Source organism: Phaenicophaeus curvirostris, chromosome 3, assembly GCF_032191515.1.
Source record: "Phaenicophaeus curvirostris isolate KB17595 chromosome 3, BPBGC_Pcur_1.0, whole genome shotgun sequence".
In the NCBI taxonomy this organism is placed as follows: Eukaryota; Metazoa; Chordata; class Aves; order Cuculiformes; family Cuculidae; genus Phaenicophaeus; species Phaenicophaeus curvirostris.
This window is the reverse complement of record NC_091394.1, coordinates 54,396,325-54,421,260: the sequence shown is the minus strand read 5'-3', so window position 1 is coordinate 54,421,260 and position 24,936 is coordinate 54,396,325. Positions and strand designations below refer to the sequence as shown.

Below are 24,936 nucleotides of genomic sequence, written 5' to 3'. Positions count from 1 at the left end.
AAATTTAACAAATATTAATTCTGCAGTAAGAACCCTGATAAGAAGGGAAATGGCATTTCAGTTCTAGAGTCTCCATTCTAAAAAATAAACTTTTAAGTAAGATTCTTCTAAATAAGGCCCTTGTACTTGAAATACAACTAATGAACTTCGAGATCTTTGATGGTTGGAGGAAAAACCTGATTTTACCTCACAGATTTTTTTTTTTTAATCTTTTCTGGGAAATTAACTAGAAAGAGAAAAAAAATCAAAACTATGAGGAAAATATTTGCTGGGCACTAAGTGAAAATCTGTTTTACAGCAGTCAATATTGACTTTAACTGCCTTCTGGGAACTTGAGAATAAATTAATTTACATTGTTTATCCTATGGCTCTGGTTTTTAATGTTCTTTTTTCAAATATTCCATTATCAGAGGGTATAATTTTAGTCCACAACATACAGTAGCTAATTTGAGAAGAGGTTAGGTGAATGTACATCAGTACAATTCCCCTTTCTCTTTTTGTCTCATATGGCACTGCTTTCCCCTGTATTACTATTGTGGACACTAACTACTAGCAGTTTAATAAATGAATCCATGGCATTTAACATACTGATTTCAGATGCAGGTTTTAATAAGTCATTTAAATGACCTGTATTCTCTAGTTATTACATGAAAAGAGGGATCCAGACCATCTGTGAAAAACACAATGTGGTAACTGGGTAAGTTAATGTTTCTGAATGAAGTACATGAGTATTGTGCATTGAAATTGGTAAGCCTGTTTAAATCTGGAAATGAAGCAAGTGCATAAATAAAATGGTTTTGGGCTCTTCTTGCTATTTTAACTGCTTGACATGACAGAAATATTTTTTTCGTGCCCTAAGAAGCCTGCAATCTAACCAAGAAATGCAGAAAGGATCAAACATTGTAGGAAACAACATGAAACTGAACTTTTATTTCCATCCTGTTACTCCCCAAATCATTCTCCTCACAGAACTGATTGAATAACAACTCGTGTGCCTACAGCCAAGAGGTTGGAACAAGAACTTCCTTACCATAGGTATGAATGAATGGATTTAGCGCACTAGAGCTGAGCAGGTGCATACGTAGGCATGCGTGCAAGGCGAGGAGGAGAAGCAACTAACAGAACTAATATCGACCTGGATATTGCTGGCAGAGTGCCCAGGAAGATCACAGAGGAAGAGAGGCTCAATATAAATAAAGTCTTAAAGATGAGAAGTTTATCTTCAATGCTATAGGCAGAAAAGCTAATTAAGAGATTTGGCAAGTTCAGAAGATCTGCTGGCCAGTTTCCATTTAGACAAAATAGGGAGCTGCACAGTTTTCAGGAAGAAAAGAGTCAGGAGCTGGTTGATGTTTAGACAAACTTTACAGTCACTCTACATCTAAAAGTTTTACCTAAGAGCGTATGGCAATTTTCTTCTTATTCTTTCCTGGAACAATTCCTAGTCAGTCAAATCAGCCTATGCAAACACACTGTAAGAACATCTCATTAAAGAAAGAAATACTGCATAATTCTACTTACCTGCCTGTCTACTTCTGGAAGCAAAAGCAGGAGGTATTGTTGAAAATGCTGAGGTAAAGAAGCAAAGGTGTGTTTATTTATTAAAGCCCTCAGGTTAGTGTTCACTAGAATAGATCCTGGTGTTTCTATGTCAATATCCTCAGCTTTGGTCCATTTCAAATGTCCTGGAGTAAATAAACAGAAATAATTTAAACATAAATAAAAGAAAAGAGTAAGAACAATTTTGTTTTTTAAGTTTTTAACTTTTTTTTGTATAATACAGGAAGCTCCGCAGAAGCAGTACTCTGAGAAGCGAAACACATCCTTATCTAGGTGTCTTAACAGCATCTTTTATATTCACTGTATTTGTCTCTTAAGCATTTCCAGGATCCATGTTCCAGTCAACATCACAGCTGATATATTCTTACTTCGAGCTCAACAGGCCAACTTAACTCAGCAGCAGCAAAAAATTTTCCTGTCATGTCATCAATACGATTATAAGCATCTGTTTCCAAGGAAAAGGTTGCTTGATGACGCTGATGTGAATTAATCAATAAAGAGAGCTTCTCTTTCGCTGTGCTCCACAACCACAGAGATGAGAATATTTAATGTGTTAAGTGTCTGAAAACATGCATTTTCCAGAATTTTTGTAAGAACCTTTGATCTAAAATGATCAACACTCAGAAGGTAGCAGCAGGAATTACAAGAGGTTTAGAAAACGGGGCCTGTGAAGAAAAATAAACTCAGGAATAAGTAAGACGGAGTCAGCAGAGGGAAGGGGGAATACATACATGGCTGATGCACAGGGGTAAAGAACATCTTCTGACTGTCCACAGTGGACAGCAAAGGTAACGAGCTTAACTCTTGTGCAGTAAGAAACATTTCTGTTAAGATACTGGGAAGAGAGAGCTTTCAACTACCAGGGACAAGGAGAGACTGGATTAGATTCATAGGAAGGCATCAAAGAGTCTCATCATTGGAAATATTTAAGAATATTTTTGAAAAATACCTGTCAGGAATGACAGTTGTATAACTCATTTTGCCCTATGGCTGATGAACAGACAAGATGACCACTGAAGGTCCTGTCTGGTCTAACTTTGTTATTATTTCTAGGATAATACTTAGAAGGTAGTTATTAAAGCTCCTTAAAGAGCACTTACTGCTACCTGCTTCAGGTTAAATATGTACTGCTACAACCCTTTTATCCTCTCAGTCTCAATTCCATATTGTGATACTTAATACGCAAATGGAAGAAGTGTGGAGTCCAGGTGGCTGGACAAACTCAAAACTCAAGAATTTCTAATCTCTCCCAGGAAACTCCTCCAGGTTTTGGTCTATTGTATTTTAAATATTTCAAAGATGCAACAAAAAGGGGTCTTAAATAAATCATATGCAAACTCCCGCAGAATCTCTAAAAACACAATTGAAAAGACTATTCCACTGCTCTGAACAATGATGACATTTGGCACTTATCCAGAACCACTCAGCAAGGATTACTACTGACATGTTAAGAAGAATAAATATATTTTACAAATGGAGGAGTTTAGGCATACTGGTTATTAGGAATGTCTCAAATGCTATGGGGTACTTAACTGTAACATTAATAAAAATAATGCAATTATACTCTATATTTCTTGGAAGGCCTACAGTGGTCTCCACTGAAAAGCTATAAAATCATGCACAAAATGTAACAATAAAAAAAAATGCAACATATATGTAAATTCTAAAAGCTCCCCTTCACTAACAGCCTCCCAAAGACACTCTTGAAAATTTCCTTTTGATTTTCCGCAGACAATACTAACTGAATGAGACAAGGATTACTTTCCACACAGTACAAGATAACCTTTTCCAACACATATTTTTAATGTACTGTATTTCATTACAGCAAAGACTCCACTAGAAAAAAATGAATGTCCTGTTATAAAGGACAATTTTATGCAAGAAGCGCTCATTTTCATGAGCGCATCACAATAAACTGTGCTCACCATCTGTTCCAGCCACTAAATATAAATGCAATAAGAACACAGTCCCCAAGCATAACATAAGTAGTGTGATGTATCTGATTTTAATGCCTACATGTATACTCTTTTCTTTAATCAAAGTACAGTAGACATCCCCATCTCCTAAGTGACTCCAAATTGGAGTAACATTTTCCTTAGCTAACACCTTATAGCCTACAGTAAGACAAACACACAGAGATGATTCAAACTAAAACAATGTGGATACATCACTGAAAAGTCAGTAACATTTTTCAGTGGCAGATATTTTAATAGTGTGAAAAGCTCAAAGTATCAGAAAGTCAAACCTAATTCTGTGTGCCTGGGTCAGAAATCTTCTGATCATTTGACCTGGTGCTACTTACAGGATATACTATGGACGTTTTACCAACTTGTAGAAGAAATATGTATTTTATTCCCAGGAGGCTTGTCCAGTAGCTCACTGGTGATACACAGCACAGCCATACCTTAAAAAAACCCAAATCTGTTCAAAAGAACAACAAATTATCTCTCCTGCACCCTTCCTATGGCTAATTTAGGACTTCTGCCCATCTCAAGTTAGTAATCAGACTTAATGAAGTATTTGGGAGCAGTATGGAAAGCAGTAGTTTTGTGGAATATGACAAGAGTATGCCGCTACTGCATAGCTAATCATAACTCTGAAAGGAATTTATGACAAAACATATGCCAAAGTTTTAAAAAATATTTTATGCAGAGGAATACACTTTGAATCCTTATATAGCTGCTCTCAAGTTTGAGGGATCACTGGCCAGATCAGAAATAGCACCTGGAACATGAGAGAGAAACTCAAGCTTACAGCCATGAAAAAGAAGAAGTTAGTCTCCCACGTGAGAGAGTTAACTATGAATAGGTTAGGAGCACCAAGGTTCTAAAATAAAGTATAAAAATTAAAATAGGAAAAGGATAGAAATCACATAGTTGGCAGAACCAGTTAATTGAAAAGGAAAAAAGTAATTCTATTTTAAAAAGTCTACTGAACACAACATGCAGTGAATACCGGGCAGGTCAGCAGAGTTTCTGACAATCAAACACCTGGAACTGAATCGTGCACTATACAGGACACTGGACCTACTCCCAAAGAAGCACAACAACTGTTCTATTAGAATCCCAAGAAATATTATGCAAGAAGAAAAATATTTCAGTAGGTAAAAGAACAGGAACCCTTAAATCTTAAACCAAGTTCCACACATTCCAAGTATTGTGTCCACAAAAAAATTTAATGAATTAATTCTACATTTGGTATCATCCACCAACATTTGACAAAATATTTGGGGGTTGGGAGGAATGTATACATCAAATTATGTTCCTCATTCTTAAATGTAGAGAAAAATATCACGTAAAATTGACTGTATCTTTGCATAGCAAAAATTGTAATACTGAAGGAGCACTTTTAGATAATGCCATTTGATCAACATAGAGAACTAGCTATCCACCTGAGACTGATTAAAAATCTGTAGAAAGATTGTGTATAAAACCAAAGTACACTTTTATGGGAGGCTGTGATACAATAAGGCCTGCAGGAAACAGTTCACTAGGCACTGGAAATAGCATGTTTAACAACCAACCTATGATATTTGAGAAGTAAAGTACCTTCAAGCTATTTTAGAGAATTGTTATATATAAAAATAGGACTAGGTCAAATCATTAATAAAAACCAATCTTATCACCACAAAGACAGACAAAATAATTTTAGAATGAACCAACCACTACAAAAACTGTTTTGCTAACTTTTCCAACATGGCTACATTGAAAAATATGTCTCTAAATGACTCAGCACTCTACTGAACGCAAAAAGTCTTTTGTTAAGATAAAGAAACAGTTATGTAATTATTCTACTTTACTTTAGCTGAGACAAGAGTCTTAGTGAACACTACATTTTCTTCTCCTTGGGGACCATTTCCAATCGTATTTCATGCAGAGCAGGAAAATCTGCCTAGCACATGGAGCTACTAAGAATTTACTCTTAGCAACTCTTCAGAGAAAATTCTTCATTAACTACAGATCATTGTCCATGAATCATGTTACAAAACACAGAAAACAAAACCAGAAACTGTATGTACCACCTCAAGAGACGTAGCTTCAAATTAATTAAGGATCCAACTGAAGAAACAAATTCACCAAAGAGAACTAACAAAAAATAATATGCCAAATCTCTACATGACATGGAGTAAAGCACATGAAGAAAAGAGGGTTAGTTTCTAATATGGCAGGTATGTAAGCAAATATGCTGTTATCGTTGGGAATAAATGCATATTAGACTGCAAGTAAACTTATCAGGAAGAAAGAATATTTGCTACGCTTTGCCTCCATTTCCCCAAAAAAATCATAATACAGCAATCAGAAACTAACTGCTAAATGGCCTCTCTGCCTGCAGTTGCTTAGCTCTGTCAGACTTTAAAAGGCAACTACAGAAAAGCAATCTGGGGGAAAAAGTACCCATGGATTTTCCAGGTACCCAGAAAGAAAGATGCCTTCTTGAGAAAGGCTAAGCTGCCAAGTTTCAAAGATGGTCAGAGAAAGCAGAAAAAGAAAACTTTTTAAGAGAACAGAGTTTACAAAAGTATCAGTATTACAATAACAAGTAAGACATTTATTTTGCTCCTACTCACCTAAACCAGATTTTTTTAACCTCTTTAAGTGCTGGCTTGTTTGTTTTCCATTTGGAGACTTTTGCCCATGTTTCATCTCTTTATCAGAACCATCTGCTTCACCATTTTTAGATTCAGATCCTTAGGAAAAAAAAACAAAACCCAAAACAATTATGATACTAATGCACTTTTACCAAAAATCCCCCCAGAAGCCCTTACAGCATAAAGAAAATAAAAATAAGATTTTAACAAAATTAGCATCTACTTGCTGAAAGGCAATATACATTTCTGGTCACAACGTGATTCCTCATCATCAGAGGAAATGGAAGTAAAAGCTCAATAAATCAATTAAGTGCTAAAAACTCAAGTTTACTGAACACCAGAGTCAATAAAAATGTTCACTGATCTAATAAAAATAATGTTTTCCTATGATGCCCAAGAGATATCTTCAAAAATATTTTAACCTGAAGTTACAGGGCAGTAAAGCGATCTAGAAGTGAAAAAAAGATCATTTCTTTGTGAAGAAACACTTATAGAAGAGATGTGCCTGGAAATAAAATTATCGATTTGTGTTAAACATAGACATAGAAATCTCTTAAAATGAAGCAACTTAACCACCAGAACTAAAGGTCAAGGTTATGCTGCAGTGATAAGCATGGCACCAGAAGAAGAAAAGCTAACAAAAGGATCCAAGCATTGCAGTGCAGAATCAAGAAACAAATTCACATTCACAGAGAAGCTTCCTTTTTTTTCTCCCCCTCCCCTTTTTATGGCATTGAATACCAGCATGTGGTCCTCGATTAAAGTTCCAGAGCCAAACAAAATGTTACTGTGCATTCCTTTAAAGCTGCTGCTATTACCAATTGTCATTTTACTGTGTGCTTTCAGTTCTTTATTAAAGAAAAACCTCCATCCTTGAGACACCAGGTTTGATAAGGAAATAAAGACGTTAAACAAAGCCACCACGGGGAAATATATTTCAGCAGTTCCAAATACTGTATGCTATACAGCTGATCTGGAAGAAGGCTCTTTGACTAGAGCTTATATTGCAAACGGTCCTTTAGCTATTTACCTGAAGGTGAATCCGACTGCTCATCAGACACCTTTAATGGTGTCAAAACAACACGAGGAACAGTCTTGTTTACCATCATTGAGACTCCATTTCTTCTTTTCTGCTGTTGTCTTAAAGCCTACAAAAATGATAACAAAACATAAAAATATAACAAAAAATAATGCTTATAAGGGAATTACACCAGACATTTCTCTATTAAATTGAATCTCTTAAAATAAGCATAATTTACATTGCTACTGACTGCCAGACTTCACACTCGTCCCCTTTATGTCATTTTCCTTTAAAATACAAAATCAAGCTTTTTGTTATAAAGAGAAAGAAGATGCACCTTAGATCATTTTCCAATACAGTTTTGACAACAAAGAAGCACGTAACTGTTTGCTCTACCTTAACAGCACAACATGATAACCCATGGAATGTGAAACTAAGATTTCCAAGTAAAAAAAAGGTAAAAGAAACGTTTCAAAGCCAGAATAAAAATATATGTCTGCACATTTCTCGCAGGTGCATCCTCTCCAGTATACTGCTCAGTCAATCAAGTTAACACAGAGTGTCATCAGTATGTACAGCATGTAAGGACTACAGTATTGATGCACTCACTCAGCCGTGAGTAGTGCTGCACAAAATCACTGAACATGGCAGGAATCATTTATTTTTGTGAAGGGAATCAGTCCTAATCTTGGAAACCTCGCAGCACTTGGCTTCTGTCTGCTTGACTTTGGGCATTAACCTTCAGAACACGAACATGGTGGTGTTCTGGCAAATCTGGGGAAAAATGATACAAGAATAAATCTCTACAAATGGGAGAGCTTTGTGTTTCATAAATGGATCGAATATAGGGTTGATAATGTAATACAAAATATTTAAAGATTAGAAATAGCAAATACCTGCCAGACTGTTTTATATGGAAAATAACATCTGATTCAAAAGATCTTAAAACATACAAATATGAATACTTGCCAGTTAATACATTTGCACATATTAAAATTCTGGAATTAATCAGAATGGGCTGGGCTGAATACAGATCTCTCCTATCCCCCTGTCTATTTCTCTCCAGTCTTACTGTGTAGTCTCTTTTATAACTGTCATTTGTGTTATGATGTTGGAGGGATTTATTAAAGTAATGCTATATCAACAAGGAACATATTTGATGTGAATTATCCCTGTAGGTTTATGAGCATGAATGACTGATGTCTTATTAGGTTTAAGTCTGTAACTTCAATTAATCTGTAGTATCTTTCCAAAATGTTCACATAGCTAAACAAAAAAAAAAAATCTCTGAAAAAAGAAATCGATATCACTCTATGCCTCTAAATAACACACTACACAACATAAAATACATCAAGCCACAAAAAAGCTATTTCATCGATTAACCTCTTTTACAGTACACATCTTAAAAGACACATAAGCACTGTGCAATAAAAAGCAAATTAGAACATTTGAAATCAAACAAAGAGAATAAGCTGGTCAGATCTGCACTAAACCAAAGAAGCAAGCAGAAAGCCATGAAGAACAGCCTATACTTCAGACATTTTTAAGACATTTTTTAGGATGAAAATCATACTGGTATTGCACAAACACACCCAGACTTGTTGATAGATAATTCCAAAATGTTAACATTTCTCAAAAATTCCCCAAAATTCAAAAAATGACCCTCAGTGTACAGTCCTGCCAAGCTAAGTGTCAAACCAGGTGATCCTTATTTCATAGTAATACCACCAAGGTAATAACAAATAGTCCACTAAAAATTACCTGAAAAGACAGTCAACTTTGTGCTAGCAGCATACCAGTATAAAAACAACCCAACCTTTGTATTGTTGTGCCCCACAGTCAGATTTGCCTGATAAAGAGCAAAGAGAAGAAATATCCATCCTCAGTGCCACCCTCCCTAGATAAATGTGTAAGAGCCCAAATGATGGCTCTTCCAGCCTCCTCCTGAGCTTTCAAGACAACTTCCACCTCTGCCAGCGATTGTACCCTCGTCACCAGCACCCATAAGGAATGTCATTCATAGAGCCACTGTGACAAAGGTAGGTTCTTTGTAAAGCCTCACTGATGATTTTCAATGCTTTACACTACCTTAAAGGAGAGAAAGAAAGCAGCAGCACATCCACCATCACTGACGGGCAGCAGTACCTTATGTGACACATGCTGCTGGAGCAAGGGCAGCGGCACCCAATCTTTGTCAGGCACACCACTTACCTTCTTTTGCTTTACAGGAAGACCACTTGCATTTAATGCCGCTGACCTGGCCCTTCCAAGAACCCAGGCCAACTCATGCTCACAGAGCACTAATGGAAAACAGCACAGCTCATCCCAGCACTCCCAGAGACTTGGAGCCAGAAAGCAGGGAACAGAGCTGGGAGCAGGTGAATGTCACTACCAGAACAATTTATTCTGAAGGGATAGCCCACTTCTGAACTACAGTCTAAGCATCTCAACATGTGAGGATCAAGCACAGACCTTAAAGACATCATTTCCCTTTGATAAACATTTGCTTTTCGGGGTTTCCCTTTTTCCCTAATATTCATTGTTTCACTGCCTGTCCCTCCCCTGTCTCCTTCATTTTCACAATGCAACGGATCACCAGGCAGGGCAGATAGTTAAGTTTGAAGATTAGCCTGTACAGGATGAACCAAGCTGACAGTAATGGTACACATATGTGGACACCTGAAAGACAGGTTGTAGAATGGAAAAAAAAAAACCAAAACAAAAAACCCCCAAAACCATATAGACATCAAAAACTAAGTCAAAGTTTTAACACAAAGTGCCAATGAATTACAGAGTGCCCAGAGAATAAACTAATAATCTTCCCTGTTCCTCTGTATCTTTTCATTTGTCAAAGGAAAGCCACAAGGCAGGGAAGGAGGGTACAGAAGTATCAAATACTTAATCTAACATTTGATTTACAGGGTAAAGAGATGGCTGAGATTCTGCTCAGTCATCCTATTTACTGGGACATATTATTCCTAGCTAATTACAATTCAGTGTTAAATTCTCCCTTGAATTTAAAACTGCAGGGTCTGAAACTTTGGATAGACAAACCTTTGGAAGACAACATTAGGAGCAACACAGCAGTGAGAGAAACTGCCTACTGATGCCTAGTTAGTAGTAAAGCCAAACACCATGAGGAGTTAAGCAGAAACCAAGGTCACTCTGTGCTGTCTCTGCTGAGGACGAACATACAACTTCCCTACACTGAGCCTGAAGGATATTAATTTACGATACAAGACTACTACAGGATAAGACAAGAATCTTGTATCCCAAGATTAATTCTACTTAGCTGGGAAGTCAATGGGATTACTCAAAGTGAAACATAACCCAAATGCTTTGCTATATTGAGCCTTTAACACACCAAGCTAATTTAGTGCTTTCCTAGTCACCACAATCAAATAAATCACTAGTTTTGGCTCTTCTGGTGAAGGGAATAAAGACAAAGGAGATGAGTCAAATTTCTAACTAGCACTGAAGAAACTGAGAAAACTTGTAACTTATTTCAAAGAAAAATTGTTCCAGATCTTACTGTAGATATAGAAACAACAACTAACACAAACTACAGCAGCATGTTTTACTGACACAGACTTGCATCTCATCCATATTGAGAGATATATAACCTCCTAGGTAGGCTGCCAACAGATCTGCAAGAAAGAGCCAATGATTCTACCAAATGATAAGGTGTCAATTTTACTGCTGGAAAGTAAGGGAGAAACACATATAGCACATATCATAACTTACATAAAGTATATTTTCCTTTAATGAGAATCTGTGTTTACATTTCAAATGTATTCAATCACTTAGTGCTAAATGCTTGAGCTAAAAAAGCTTCAAGTTGTAAATTCCTACAACGGATCATGGTTGATGTATTCTGTAGAACATTACTGCCATCCTATCTGTACAGCACATAAATACAAAACAGAGAAAGAAAATGAAAGTTCATGTGTTATATAAGTTAAACATTAAAAGCTCTCCTAAAATCACCACCAAAACATAGTACTTACATCCAGCCTTTCACAAGCAGATTTGCAAAATACATCTGTGAATCTCTTGCACATAATGAGTATGCAGAATTCCCAGTGTTTCCATTCATAAAAATGAACCTGTGACCATCTGTTGAATAACACTGCCACGGTCATTATACAGGGCTTGGTATAATTAATTTGTTTAATGAAATTATTTTTATTGCCAGAATCCTTAATTAACCTATTAATCCATTTTCATCCAAAGAACTCAAAATAACACAAAAAGATGAGTATTAAGAAAACGCAATCTCCAGAGATAGATGGCAAAAGAAAAACACCATGCAAGTAACAGTGATCATCTAATTCCAAGCAGTTTTTTAAAAAGAGCTGACGAGCAAGTCTTCTCTTTTTCAGGAGTTCATGCCCCTGCTGGTATGTAGCAGTGTGCAGGAGGTTTCATACATTCCATTATCTGTTCTTAAGAATAATCTTTTCATATTTAGTTGATCTTAACACAAGAAAGAATTCTTCACCCATGTGACAAAATGGTTGACTCTTCAGTAAAAAACTAGTACGATCCTCTCTGAAATAGGATTGAAAGGAAACTATATAAACTAATAGGTAACTGGAGAGAGGGGAAAACCACGTCCCCAAAAGAGCACCAGAATTACAATTTCAGGCTCTAAGCTCTGATTTTACTGCTGCTAGGGATATTAAAAAATTATTTTTCTTTCCCACATCTTTTCAACTCGGAATGAAAAAAATGCAGCATACAGATAAACCATTAATGCAGAAAACAGCTTTCATTTGAGCTTAAATGCATGACATGCTGAGAAAGTTAAAAATTAACTTATTAACAACAAAGACATGTAACACTTGGTTGCATTAAGCAACATCATCCCAGATTTCTATTTGTTCCACAAAGGTCAAGTCTATATTCTGAAACTCATATCATGAAACATAACCTTTGAAATTTCACGCATTATGGATCAGAAATGTAAAGTTGTGGAATTCTTCCATTCTACCAAGTGAAAAACATGAGCTATGATACACTGAGAAAAGTCTATGGTACAAAATAAATAACAGCTCTGCATCATGGTCATGGAACCTAACTTGGCAAAGATTTACAGTTTATCACTGATTCACTTAACACCATCATAAAATTCAGTCTTCACCCTCCCTCTCACCTTCATTTTGTTAGTAAAATTAAGACAGCCTTTAATTCCCATGCCTCTAGTAAATTAAAATTTCTCAGTTGCAACCTGTTTCATGGATACATAGAGCAGTTAAAAATAAAACAGTAAGCAACACAAATCATGAGGAATAAACACTGTTGCTTTTAGGATGCCGCTACTGCTTATATTAAACATACACTAAAGGTACTCAATTACAAGCATGCAAACCTAAAATTAAAACAATTACGAAGTTATCTAGTGGAAACAGCTACAAAGTGCCATTTCTGAAGCATATAGCAAATTAATTTACCACCACCCAGACTTGTAAACCAAACATATGTTTGGTGCCAAGTGGACACAACCAATCATTTGGATTTGAAGAGTGTGGTAGAACAGCAGGCTGGAAGTTTGGAGACCTAGGTTTATTTTCAAATTCTGCTAATAACTTCTTGAGTGAGCATCTGTTCTTGTCCTATGCCAACCTCCTATCCTGTGACACTTATTTGGAACAAAAATAATTTCCTGCTGCATAGCTGTTCGTTAAGTCCCAGTAGTGGTCAGGGTCTTCATGTACAACTACAGCATACATTAACAACTGAGTATTTATCTGTATACTAACCAACCCTGAACTAAAATGCTTGGGCTTGCATGGTGCAGAGACAGAGGGAATGTGTGCCTTTATGCATCTGTACGCCTGCAGGCCAGCACTATCTTCTTTCAGGGTACAATAATACATTCACAGCTACAATTGCTGCAGATCATGACAGGCTGCAAAGTAAGAAATTTTGTTGCTTTCCCAACCACAGAAAGAAAGGAAGTACAAGGAACAATATGATGAATGTTTGTTCTGACTCACATATGAATGGGAATGATGATGGCGTATGCATCAACTCAGTGACACTTTTTTCCAAGAGAAGAGTGTTCTCTTTTTGTAAAATTGTTTGTGTGGTATTGAACTAATAATATCTATCAGCTGAAAAGCACTTTATGGGGAAATCTGTTTCTCAGCACAACAAAACACATATAGGTAAGGAAACAGTTTGTAGAAAGTGGCTTAAAACCAATATCAAATAAAGACAACTATGTTGATATAAAATCTTAAAAGAGTAATGAACATTTTCCATTAGGTCTAATGTGTAAACATACTCTGCGCAGGGTCCAAAGCATATACTGGGGGGACATCATGGTTAGACTACCATTCTCCAGATGAAAAATCCTGTCATATTACTGGTCAGAGAAACAGGTGCCCCAATTCACATTGCACCAATGAAAGCAGTCACACTCTAATGCCTTTCTGCCAGACACCCTGTTTCATCCTGGCTTCTGCCACCTGCGCACCATACCCTGAACACACAGCCTTCTAGGGACCTACCCAACAGCTCCCTGAACAGCATTTATAGACAACTGCTTGTCAGCATTTCGTAGAAGGCTTCCTAGAGCTCTGAAGAGTTGGGAGCTGTTCAGACTCCTGTGTTTCCCTGAAAAGGCCAAGCATTTCTAGGATGCACTTCAGAAATCAAGGCATAATCCATTTTCACATAGGTATTATCTCATGCTATAAATTATTCAAATCAAAAGCTCTTATTTTCATGTCCCAGAAGAAGATATTCACTTAGACACCCACTGCCACTTGTATGCAAAAATCAAGCAACACCTATGGAAAAGCACAACTGCTATGCACAGACCAAATGAAATGGGCCTCTCGCCTCCAGTGATCATATTTGTCATTTAGACAATAGCAACGACCAAACTATCTTAATTATTTCCCCAGGCTACTTAAAGAAAAACATTGTCCGACAAGTGCAATGCTTAAAACTAGGCCACTTTCATCAGCTTGACTGAGACTTGGGACAAGCAACTGCATCCACAGAGAGCGGTTTTGACATATATTTGGGAATTCCATTATGTAGCACTGGTAGATTTAACCAAGGGTAATGTTCATGCCAGGACATATTTTAAGCGAGGGACACTGTCCTACAGTGAAGTAGAGAGGCAACTACACTTCAACAAAGTACTGCTCTAACGTTGCTTAAAAATTCTTGTTTTCTCAGAGTAAGAAGTTCTGGAAAACACATTTATTAAAATAGAAAACATGCAGGAGAACTGCAAAAAGCATGCTACGCAAACAACCCCAGAGGAAAAACAAATTAGCAGAATATCCCAGCAACTGGGAGCTAGTTATTAAAAAGCAGTACAAAAAGAATACAGGGATTGTGTGGTTTCCTGTCCCTTTCTTTCCATCACAGGTAAGGGCTGAGTACCAGAAGATAGTCCCATAAACATTTTCTTGCATCTTACCAAAGCACTGTGTTCAGCAGCTGGTACATGCTGCCCATGCATAGGGACCTTTAGAGGGACATACCGTGCAGCCTGCCTTCGGGCAATGCATGTACTCCCTGAAGAGCTCCTGCTGGAACTCTTGCTCTTCCAGCTTCTTTTCCCCATTATGCAGTCTCCCTGCCATAGTTTCTGTCCTCTTCCCTAGACTTGTCTTGACAATCAGAAAATCAGTTTAGTTTATCATCTTCAAACTTCCATTTTTCCTGAATGCATTTTGTAAATTCCACTGTTCCCATGTCTTTCTAGAAGTGAAAAAGCAACATGTTTTCCTTGTTCTCCATTTGATGACAGGAGAATTTGTCAAGAATCATCACTTATGTTGCCAGACGTCTGATCAAGTTCTTCAGCTAGGGAGTCAGAATTCTCCAACTGTGACCTTGGTAAATTTGTAGCATCTGAAATGAAACATAAGAAAATGGTTAACAGAGACATTGAGAAACTGCAGAAAATTCCTCTATACTGAGGAATTCAGTACAAAAAATACTCTCCGTTCACAGTGGACTTTCAGAGCCTTTCAGGAAGATACCCTGTGCTCAAATTATAATTGAGGACGACATAATCATAATAATTTCCTCTGTCATCTTTGTTTCTTTGGGGATGACGAAGGAGAGGAGGGCAGGCAAATATATCAGGCTTATATCAGAACATGTGAATGAGTAGTTGTTCAAATGAGTCAAAGGATAGACACCGCGGACAGACTCATACTGGATTACTTTCTAAGGACAGCAAAATGCTTCAAGATAACCTGCATCCGGCTGTAGTCAAGGAAAGAAGTCCTAACAGAATGAGTGTGGAGGGAGCAAGACTGGTGAGTTTGCTCTTGTTCTTCTCTCAAAGCAAGGTAAGCAGTGTGCCTGAGCTGAAGACAGGAAAGCAAATCCACACCACTACCAGGGGCGATCAGGATGCTACCTTCAGTGCCAACCTAGGCACTTGGACACCCGTGTCCTTAAAAAACAAATAAATGAAGAAATCTTGATAAACTACTCCTGTGAAATTGGGTAAATCAGGGCTAAATTACACTGTTCACCATTCTGCTCTCAAATTGAGTGTCTTGTTGCTTCAGGTTGTAGGTTGGTTTCTAATAATTACAACTGTGCTAGAAAAGTCAGCCTGAATGTTATTTGGAGCTGTACAGGTCCAACATCCTATAATTCAGAAGCAACATATGTGCTAAACCGTAACTTCCCCATAGCTCTCTTACTGCTTGGGGCCTGAGAGCATCCACTGGAAAAAAAAAAAAGGAGTGTGGAGTTTCCACTTCTACTATTAGAACAAATCATAAAGATGGGTGCCTTCCTTCTCTATAAAAAACTGCATCTACCCACTTTATGCATAAAATAGTGGCACATATATGAACCCAGCCACCAAGCATGCAGACAAAGCCCAAAGTTAAGAAAAACAAAACAAACCAGCGGCAGTAACATACCTTGTGTAGATTCCCTTATTTCCTGAGCTTCTCTCCTCCCAAACCCACTTGGCTGCTGTCTCTGGAGTTTCTGTCTCTACAAAGAGCTCTGGATGCCCAGTACAGTCTCAGACATGTCCTGGTCTGTATTCAGATCCTGAGTCTGAATGGAGTATCCTTCTCTTCTCCCAACAGAAAATTTATGGGTACCCTTCTTGGTGCTGATTCCAAAGTGCCAAAAGTGAGGCAGGATTTTCTTCCATGTCTGGGAGTTCTACTGTCATCCCAGACATCGTTACAGTGCATCTTCAAGTTCTTTATCCTCTCTTGGTACTGCCCCGGGAAACAACTGGTACACTGATGGACAAGGTGCTCTTATACTTGGCTATCAGAGTCCAACAGACACTAATACCACCTCAGTGTCCTGGATATTCACACATGCTCAGTGTTACCTATGTGAGGCCAGTTTGCAGATATGATCGTTTCTTCTGAGAAATGTTCCAAGAACATCTTGATAGATACAGACAAATGTGTACATAGCGAAGACTTCCAAAATAAGTATCACCTCAAGTCAATGGAACAGAAATTGGACCAGAGGGGAGCATGGTAGATACTATGCCATGACTTGATGTCCGTACTTGGGTTAGACTTGTCCAGAGCAAGAATAACTCACACAGTAGTGTGACCATGTACCACTGCTAGCAGATGCAGATGTAGTTCAGTACTTTCCCAGGAAGAGGTCCTTACATGGGTCTGCATGCCAAAACTCTCAAGTGTGAAAATGAGGTAAATCACTATAGAACTGATCAGTACTGATAAGAAAATCAGAGTGTGACAGCAGGCCATAAATCTTCTTTTCAAAGGTACAAGATCAGCAAAAGCTGGGCACAAATACCCAAGAACTTCCAATAGCCAAAGGGAAACAAATCTGTAAAATCTGCCATCAGAAAGCCAAGCATAAAAGGTAGCTCTACACCACAGACTCTTGTCTAAACGCTCATGAATGGGAACTGGTTTTTTGGACATTACGCTCACGTACCTCACAAGAGCAAAACTGAAACTCCCTCGAAAATTAAAAAGAAGCATGAAACAAACAGTGGTAAAACACTCAAAATCTTCCTCTCAACAAGGACACTATGGAAGATGGTGAAGCTAGGAAGTTTCCAGACCAAAACAGCAGCCCAGCCTCTAAAAGGTGCAGAGAAAAGGCCTGAACTCTGACACAGACCTTGTGAGAGTCCACTGCAATTACAAACCTCCCTAGCACCTGCAAAGTACCCCATATCCACTGCTACCTGAGAGAAGTCAAGACCAAGAGCCAGGGCTCAGAAAATGTCATTTCCTCCAAGCTCCTAGCATAGCTCAAGAAATATGGTGTTGTGGCTAATTTGATTAATGAGAACATCCTAAAATGCAAGCTATTACAAGGAAATATGAGATTTCTTTTTGCAACCTAAACTCAGGAATATACCTCTAGAATCCATAAAAAAATCAAACCGTATCTAAATCCAGCATACAATATTTTAAAGAGAATTACATATGACTAGACTGATTCATAAGTAAATAAACAGTGGAGAAAATCTTCTAATTCTAGCTCACATCTTCAAGAAGTCTCTCACTTTAATATTAATGGATTACAAAACAAATACACATGACATCAAGTTAATGTGAAAAACCCACTGGTTTTAAACAAATTGAGTAGGAAATTCAAAGACTCTCTTGTAGGTTTTAGTTCTGTGAAGACTGTTTAGCAATAGAAAAAAAGAAGTAGCTAATGACCCCATTATGACATATATGCAGTATATTTATGTTTATATATTGCAACCACTTATGGAGAGCATGTTGATGGCTCATCTACTGTCACTTTAGCCTGAACCAGTAAGTTAGTATCAGATGGAGAAGCATTGCATACAACTGCCTAGAGTTTTGTGTTTATTCAAAGGTACTACAGATTCTTCTTCATACAAATTTTAGGTCTTATATATCCATAAAAGCAACAGAAAGATTGGAAAGTGAAAGAATAAATTTCCAACAGCAATTTTATAAATAAAACCATTGTTCAAGTTTAGTCACCTCTGCTACAAAATCAAATTAAATCAAATCCGCAGCAAATATATGGCAGTAGCCAACAACTGAAACTTTAGAGAAAACAAAGTAAAATCCTCTACCATTCCACAACACAAATGTCCATTGGTCTAACATTGTACATACAGAAAGCATGTTACTGATAGCTGTAATAATACTCTCATACTCTGAAGTACAGGATCTAATTACCATCGACTTAATTAAAACTGATTTCTTTTTATCGATTACTTAATTTACTGATGTTGCTCTAACCCTACACCTTAGGGAACGTTTTCAAAGATTTCCATCGATGTTATGACTTTTTATGATAATTAAGCTGTTCTGATTAGTTTGCCCTTTTAAAAAATATTCTCAATGCTCCGTATTTGCTAAGTGGCAAATGGTAGGAGTTTAAACGGTTATACAGGTTCAAACATTTGAGGTTTTGCTTTTTTTTTTTTCAACCTCCTTTCCCTTTGCCCACTCCCTCCAACCCTAAGAAAATTCACATATTGCAAAAGACCTGTATGGAAGAGTTTCCAAAAAGTTTCTTTTCAAAACTATCCACAGTCAGTGAGCTGCTTTGGGCCCACTGCTCAATTTTCCTGACCAAACTTGTGTAAGACCCCATTCTAACAATCATTTCCAGTCCTCAAACCATGTAAGTACAAGATAATTGTATGTGAATGATAAAGGTCTATTAGTTAAACGCAAGCTGCATGAAAGACTCAGCACAAATACTTAAGTGTTTCAAGGAGATGCAGACAGGCTTTGCTTAAGGTAATCAAAAGAACTCTACAATAAACTACCCCATGAAATACTAGACCTCCATTAACTGTAACTGAGAGCAGTTACGAGAAAAATTAAAACAATATTCCCTCATTATGCTGACTCTAGAAAAGCTCTATTTCAATTTTGTAGTCTTTACAAGACTAAAACAATTCCTACACACTCAGATTGAGAGGAGTAAACGATAGGGTTTTTTACATTATATTTTTCCAGTTTTTCTTTTTCATTTGTCTGGTTGTAAGCTGAACTAATTTGACACTGTTGGAAAATAATTTTCATATTGTTAGGCTTTCAGGTAATATCTGACTTTCAATACTCATTTACTTTTGCCAAGCTTTACTAGTTACCATGCAACCTAAATCATCCAAATTTTAAGTTACTGAGAAAACCAAAAACTACCCCACTTTTATACACTGCCATGGCAAATACAGTGTGAAAGGAAAATTAATTAACAGACCATAAAGAAAAACCGAACAGCAAGTATAGCCAGACAGATTCTAACCTATCTAAAGGACTTCTTTTAAAATAAGTTGTTGGTTTTTTTTATTTTAAGCCTCACAAAGTTTTCAACACAAATGCTTATATAGGAAAAGCAGGAATGTGGTAATATAAGCAATTCTGCTTACTTGGAAAGCACTTAAGAACTCACCAAGCTCACAATAAATAGCCAGACTGCACCATTGGTTAAAAAAATCATAAGAAGAAAAAAAACCCCAGTAGTGCACCACTAAACAAAGTGCTAAAATCCTCAGAAATGCCTTGAAATTCTGCTGAGATCTTATTTGTATAAGACCAACACACATGCTGAAGAGAAGCCAATTGGTTATCAGTCAATACAAGCTTACCTGTTTAAGTGCTTTCTTTGTGTGCTGCTGGAAGGAAGATACTAGCTTGCTTTGCACTGGTGCATTAGTAAGGCTTGAATCACGATTGGAAGACATTTCTTCAGATGTCTGCTTTGGGCAAACTTTATGAAAAGAAAGAAAAAAAAACCAAACTTAAGATGCTGTTATGGGGTTTACCTTCCCTACATCTTATGAAGTTCTGAGGACAGGGAAAAAAGGTAAGTGCCTAGAAAACAAAAAAGCTTGCTGTAAGAAATTCAACCACTCTTCAGGTGCAGATGAGCAGAAAATGTGGCCATATTCTAAATGAACGCATTGCTTCACAAATATTTGGACTTCATCCTATCATTTCTTGCATATTCTGCCTTTCAGATCCTGAAAGGTAACTGAAATAGTTTAACTGTTGTTTTCACACAGAAGCTGGAAAAAAATGAGCGTCCTCACCAAGATGTTTTTAATGGTTTATGTGTCTAAATGTGTATTTATACAAGAGACACTGATGACCCTGTGATGCAGAAATATTAATAAATACACAGCTCCATGCAAGACTGTAATGGCCTCTTAGGACCAGACTCATATATTTTATAAGTACTTCTCAGTAAAGCTATGAACACACACTTTGCGGCTTAACAGGTGGACTGGAATATCCTGCAAAGAGGAATCCCAGTCTCTCAGGTAATGCACACTGCTACTTGTCAGCCTTCTAAATAACACGTTTTAATGAAAAAGTGCTACAGTATTTGCATTAAACAGCCTCTTGAATACATGTTGAGTGAGACACAGAAAGTCTCATGGTTAAAAATAAAAGGAAATGTTAGGAATTGTTTTTTAAAAACAGCTTTATTAAAAAAGCTTTCAGATATGAAAGCTGTAAAAATAGCTGAAGAATCCCATTAGTCTTGGTGGTCAGTGAGTTTGACTAAAAGGCTGTAAAAACCTTTCCCCTCTTAATGCCTTGCATTACTGTTACTTTCACTAGTGTCCTAGGGCAGACGAGCTAAAACAGCATTAGCATAGATCCAGAAATTAAGCAGCTCTTCTTCCATTCTCCTCTGCTGATTCAATTTAAGTCTGTCTTCCAGGGCTGCTTGAAGTCGGTTTGTGTTGACACACCTTCTTCATAACATTCTGCAGCTGTAAATGGTTTTGCAAGGTCTGCTGTACTTCTCACACCCACCAGAACAATTTGGAGACACTCAAAGCAGCTGCACAGACAGGTGCCAGAAATAATTTTAGCCCTATGTTTCCCTTTGCCTATGTTTTTCTCCTCCCATCCTTCAGTAGGATAAGCAGACACCTGAAGTAGCATCCTAACTCCCTTGCCTTTAGTAAACCTTCATAGAAGAAACATTGTAATGATTTTTTTCATCTCATTCATAAGAAAAGAAGATGGAAGTGACACAATTTAGTTACAAATAATTAACAGCCACCATAATATACACGTGTTATTAAACATTTGTTTTCATGTTGAAAGAAAAAATAATTAATAATTACCTCACACACAGTGAATACACTCTATTTCATGACACTGGCATTATGTCTAGACAATTTTCATATTATGGTAAAAATTTTCATTAGAAGATAAGACAAATTCTATTTTTTTAGAAGATTTATAACTGATACTTGTCAGGTATTTTCCCTTATGCTTGAAGGATTTGTAAAAATATACAATGAAGCTGCAACACAAAACAGGTTCTGAGTTTACAGCATCACCTGGCTTGGATCAATCTTTTCCACATGATGAGCAAAGCTTACTATCAAAAAAAAGACAACTTATAGGAGCAGGGAAGTGTCAGCAGAAAACAAACAATAGCTGGTTTATATAATCTAAATCGCTGCAACAACTAAGCTCCTGAGACAAAGAACACCTACACAAAAATAAAAACCTGACATTTCAAATTACCCGGCTTTTGTCTTTTCTTTCAAAGAGAATTTTTTTTGCTGTTTTCTTGCAAAGTCTGAGAATCAAAGAACTGAAGAAAAAACCAGAAATTGTGTCAGCACACAAACCTCAGAGTTAAGGGGAGGAGGACAGAACAAATTTAAGAGTGCCTAAAGAAATATTTAACTGTCCCTTCTAAAAGAGGACATAGCATGACCTGTCATGGAAAACCTATTCCTGTTCTGCAGGATGACTGCGATTCCTATTACCTTCTTGTTCAAATGGGAAAATCTGATTTTCATACTCTGATCTTGAAAATTATTCAAGAGTCTCCCCTATTTGTTTCGGTGATAAATTTCATCCTAGAAATGTACAGCAACACTAACTGATGATGCTAAACACAATTGTTAATGTCAAAGTCATGACATGGCACAGGAATAAAAATAAACATCACTCTATTAATTTTGTGCTATCATTCATTTTTTTTTAACAATATACTCTGAAATTGGGACAGGGTCTATTAGAGGCCATACTACTTATTTGTGTCATTACTTCAATTTCACACAAGAATATTCTCAGTGTATTTGTTTCTTTTCCTTCTGTTTCTTTAAAGCTATGACAAAAAGTTAAACCAAGAAACAGAGATTCTTCTAATGGGTGAAGCATTAATTTCTCATGGAACTGAAACCCATTGAAACAATAAACAAATAAAAAAAGCTTTCCATTGCTGTAATCTCTTCTGGAGGTACAGAAGGCATACCTCACGCTAGGCTGTTTCGGTTTAGTGCAACCCAAACCTAGTTCTGTCAGAGTTTTGAAAAACAATTTTTTTTCCTGTAATCTATGATTAAAGAAACGGGTATGTGAGGCTGAAATCCACTGCTTAAAATTTTTAAAATGAAATGGTGATCAGGGAAAGTCAACTTCAATTATTAACAACAATGATACTTCCTTTCTAAAATATCTTTTGCACATTATAAATATTTTCCTTTATATATCTAGTGGCTTAAACCAGTAAGAAGTTATTTTAAATATTGTTTTTCATGTCTTAATTGAATTTCCACTTCCATTTAAAACCAGCTTGATACAAATCATTGCTATAAACCTAACCATCTAGTAAATAAGAGATGTCATTACTGTTTTCCATAAGTAGGAGATACAAACATTAAAAATCGAAATACATTATGTTAATTTATATAATTGCTTAATAACTTATACAGTGTATTTACTTTATTAGCAAAAAGTAATACTAAAATTGATGTACAGGATTCAAAGGATAATCAAGTTATTGTATACAAAACAGTAAGAATGGACTTCTCTGTAGGAAATTAAATATAAATATGAGACAATGAATAAATTTATTATTTAAAACATACTCTAGCAATTTAGCAATTTAAATCAATCTGTGCTAAAATCTCACTATACTGCAACTCCTGTGACCACATAAAATTCTATTTATTTATTCATTTGTATATGGATAAAGTCCAACTGCTTTTCTCTGAATGAGTCAGAAGTGAAAAAGGAGAAAATATGACAGAAACATATCTAAGTGTTTGAAGTAAGCATTGATGAATGTAGAGGAAAAAAAAAACGCCTTATGAACAGAGTAAGCATTTCTGCTATGGAAACAAAAAAACACAGTAGAAGAAAAACAAATTCAAGATGAGCCAGTGGTCTTTGTACATACACACCACTTCGGAAAGGTGCAACTACATTGTCCATAAGGACTGAAGAGGCATGATTTTTATCAGATCCATGCCAGCTTGAAAAGCTTTATCATAAAAGAATGTTAAAAATAAACTAGATGCCAGGGAAGAAAAAAAGAACTCTGACAGAATGCAACAGGTGAAGGAAAAATATTTGGGTAGCGACTAAAGAGGATTCACCACTATTGCTACAGTAGAAAAAGAGAACAAAAGCAGTTTGAAGCCAACAGGAGGTATTTCCATTTACCGGAGAATAATTAGGCTCCATTCTTTAAATCGGCTTCTTCAAGGGCCAGGACTGTGTGAAGGAATAAAGCAAAAGCAACTATTAAGCCATAAACTGTTAAGTTATGAGCTGGAAGAGCAGCTGGATTTCTGAAGATAAGACCTCCTTAGTGAGTGTTCAGAGAGTGTTAACATGAATGATAGAATTAGAATTACTTAACAAAAAGAGCATGTTAAAAATGTTTTTGACAACCTCCATTTTAAATCACCTCCTCTCTCCCATTTTTCCAAGGCCAGTTTTTGTAATTATTATGAATGGTTATAATTTATAAACATCAGCAATATCTTTTAATTTCTTTTATAGGCTATTTTTTATTAGCTTTTACCTTTTCCACACAAGAAACATGATACCTCCATAAAACATATTAGAAGACACGTTTCTTCAAAGAAACTATTTTTATAGGATTACAACTAGAATTATTCTGCCTCATTGCCACTGGAAGTTACTAGGAATAATTTTAAACAGAACTATGTAACTAGATGGACAGAAAAATTCCTGCAGTGTTTTAAGGGGCTTATTTCCCCAAAATAAATGGCACAGTTAATTCTGATTTCGGACAGACTGTAATGATTTAGAATCAAGTCAGTAAAATTAACAGCAGGTCACTTCTTTCTTTTTTACAGAAACCATAGTGGATGAGGAGCATTGTTTACTAATGGCCATATTACAAAATACAAATTAATAATGCTACCGTGTGCTAGAGTCCACCTCAAGCATAAAATGTATTCACACCCTCTGGAGGTATGAAACTTCACAAAGAACTCCTTTAGGAAAACATACACATAAAATCTCCCTCTAAAATCTCCATAAAATTTAATATTTTCTTTGGGTGACACAGATCTATACTTGTATTGACATAAATGGTCACGCTTTGCCAACACAGATGTATCAAGTAATTCACCTCCATCATTCTCTGATCTCTAGAGCCCAACTTGTAGAATCTGAACAATTCAGAACTCGAATGCTGCCATCAGCTCTTGAAAATGAAAACTAGTTTGGGAGTTAAGTTAATTGCACAAGTAAGCCAATGCAAGCAAAAACAGATGCATATATCAAGGGCACTGCTGTGACTGCAATATTCTTTTTGAAAAGCAATACTAGCACTGTGAAATGATAAGTAATAGTGAATAGTATTTTTTTTTGAAAAACACATCAAATACCACATCAGCTTGGTAGCTTGCACTGAATCACATTACATTCTCAGCATGCTTTTGAGCCTAAACATTTCACAAAGCTTTGAAAACTGTGAATCCTTATTCCAAATGAAGTCAACATTTTCCACTAAAAATATACAGCCTGTCATC

The 24,936-nt window shown here is 36.5% G+C and overlaps 1 protein-coding gene across 1 annotated transcript in view; it reads right to left on the bottom strand.

The window, feature by feature from the left end:
• The window catches only part of ASXL3 (ASXL transcriptional regulator 3), a 124,971-nt gene that overhangs the window by 40,666 nt on the left and 59,369 nt on the right, over positions 1-24,936 (bottom strand). Inside the window, 4 exon segments of the mRNA XM_069854040.1 lie at positions 1,522-1,685; positions 6,128-6,247; positions 7,179-7,296; positions 19,759-19,880. Of these exon segments, the coding sequence (XP_069710141.1) occupies positions 1,522-1,685; positions 6,128-6,247; positions 7,179-7,296; positions 19,759-19,880 (524 nt within the window).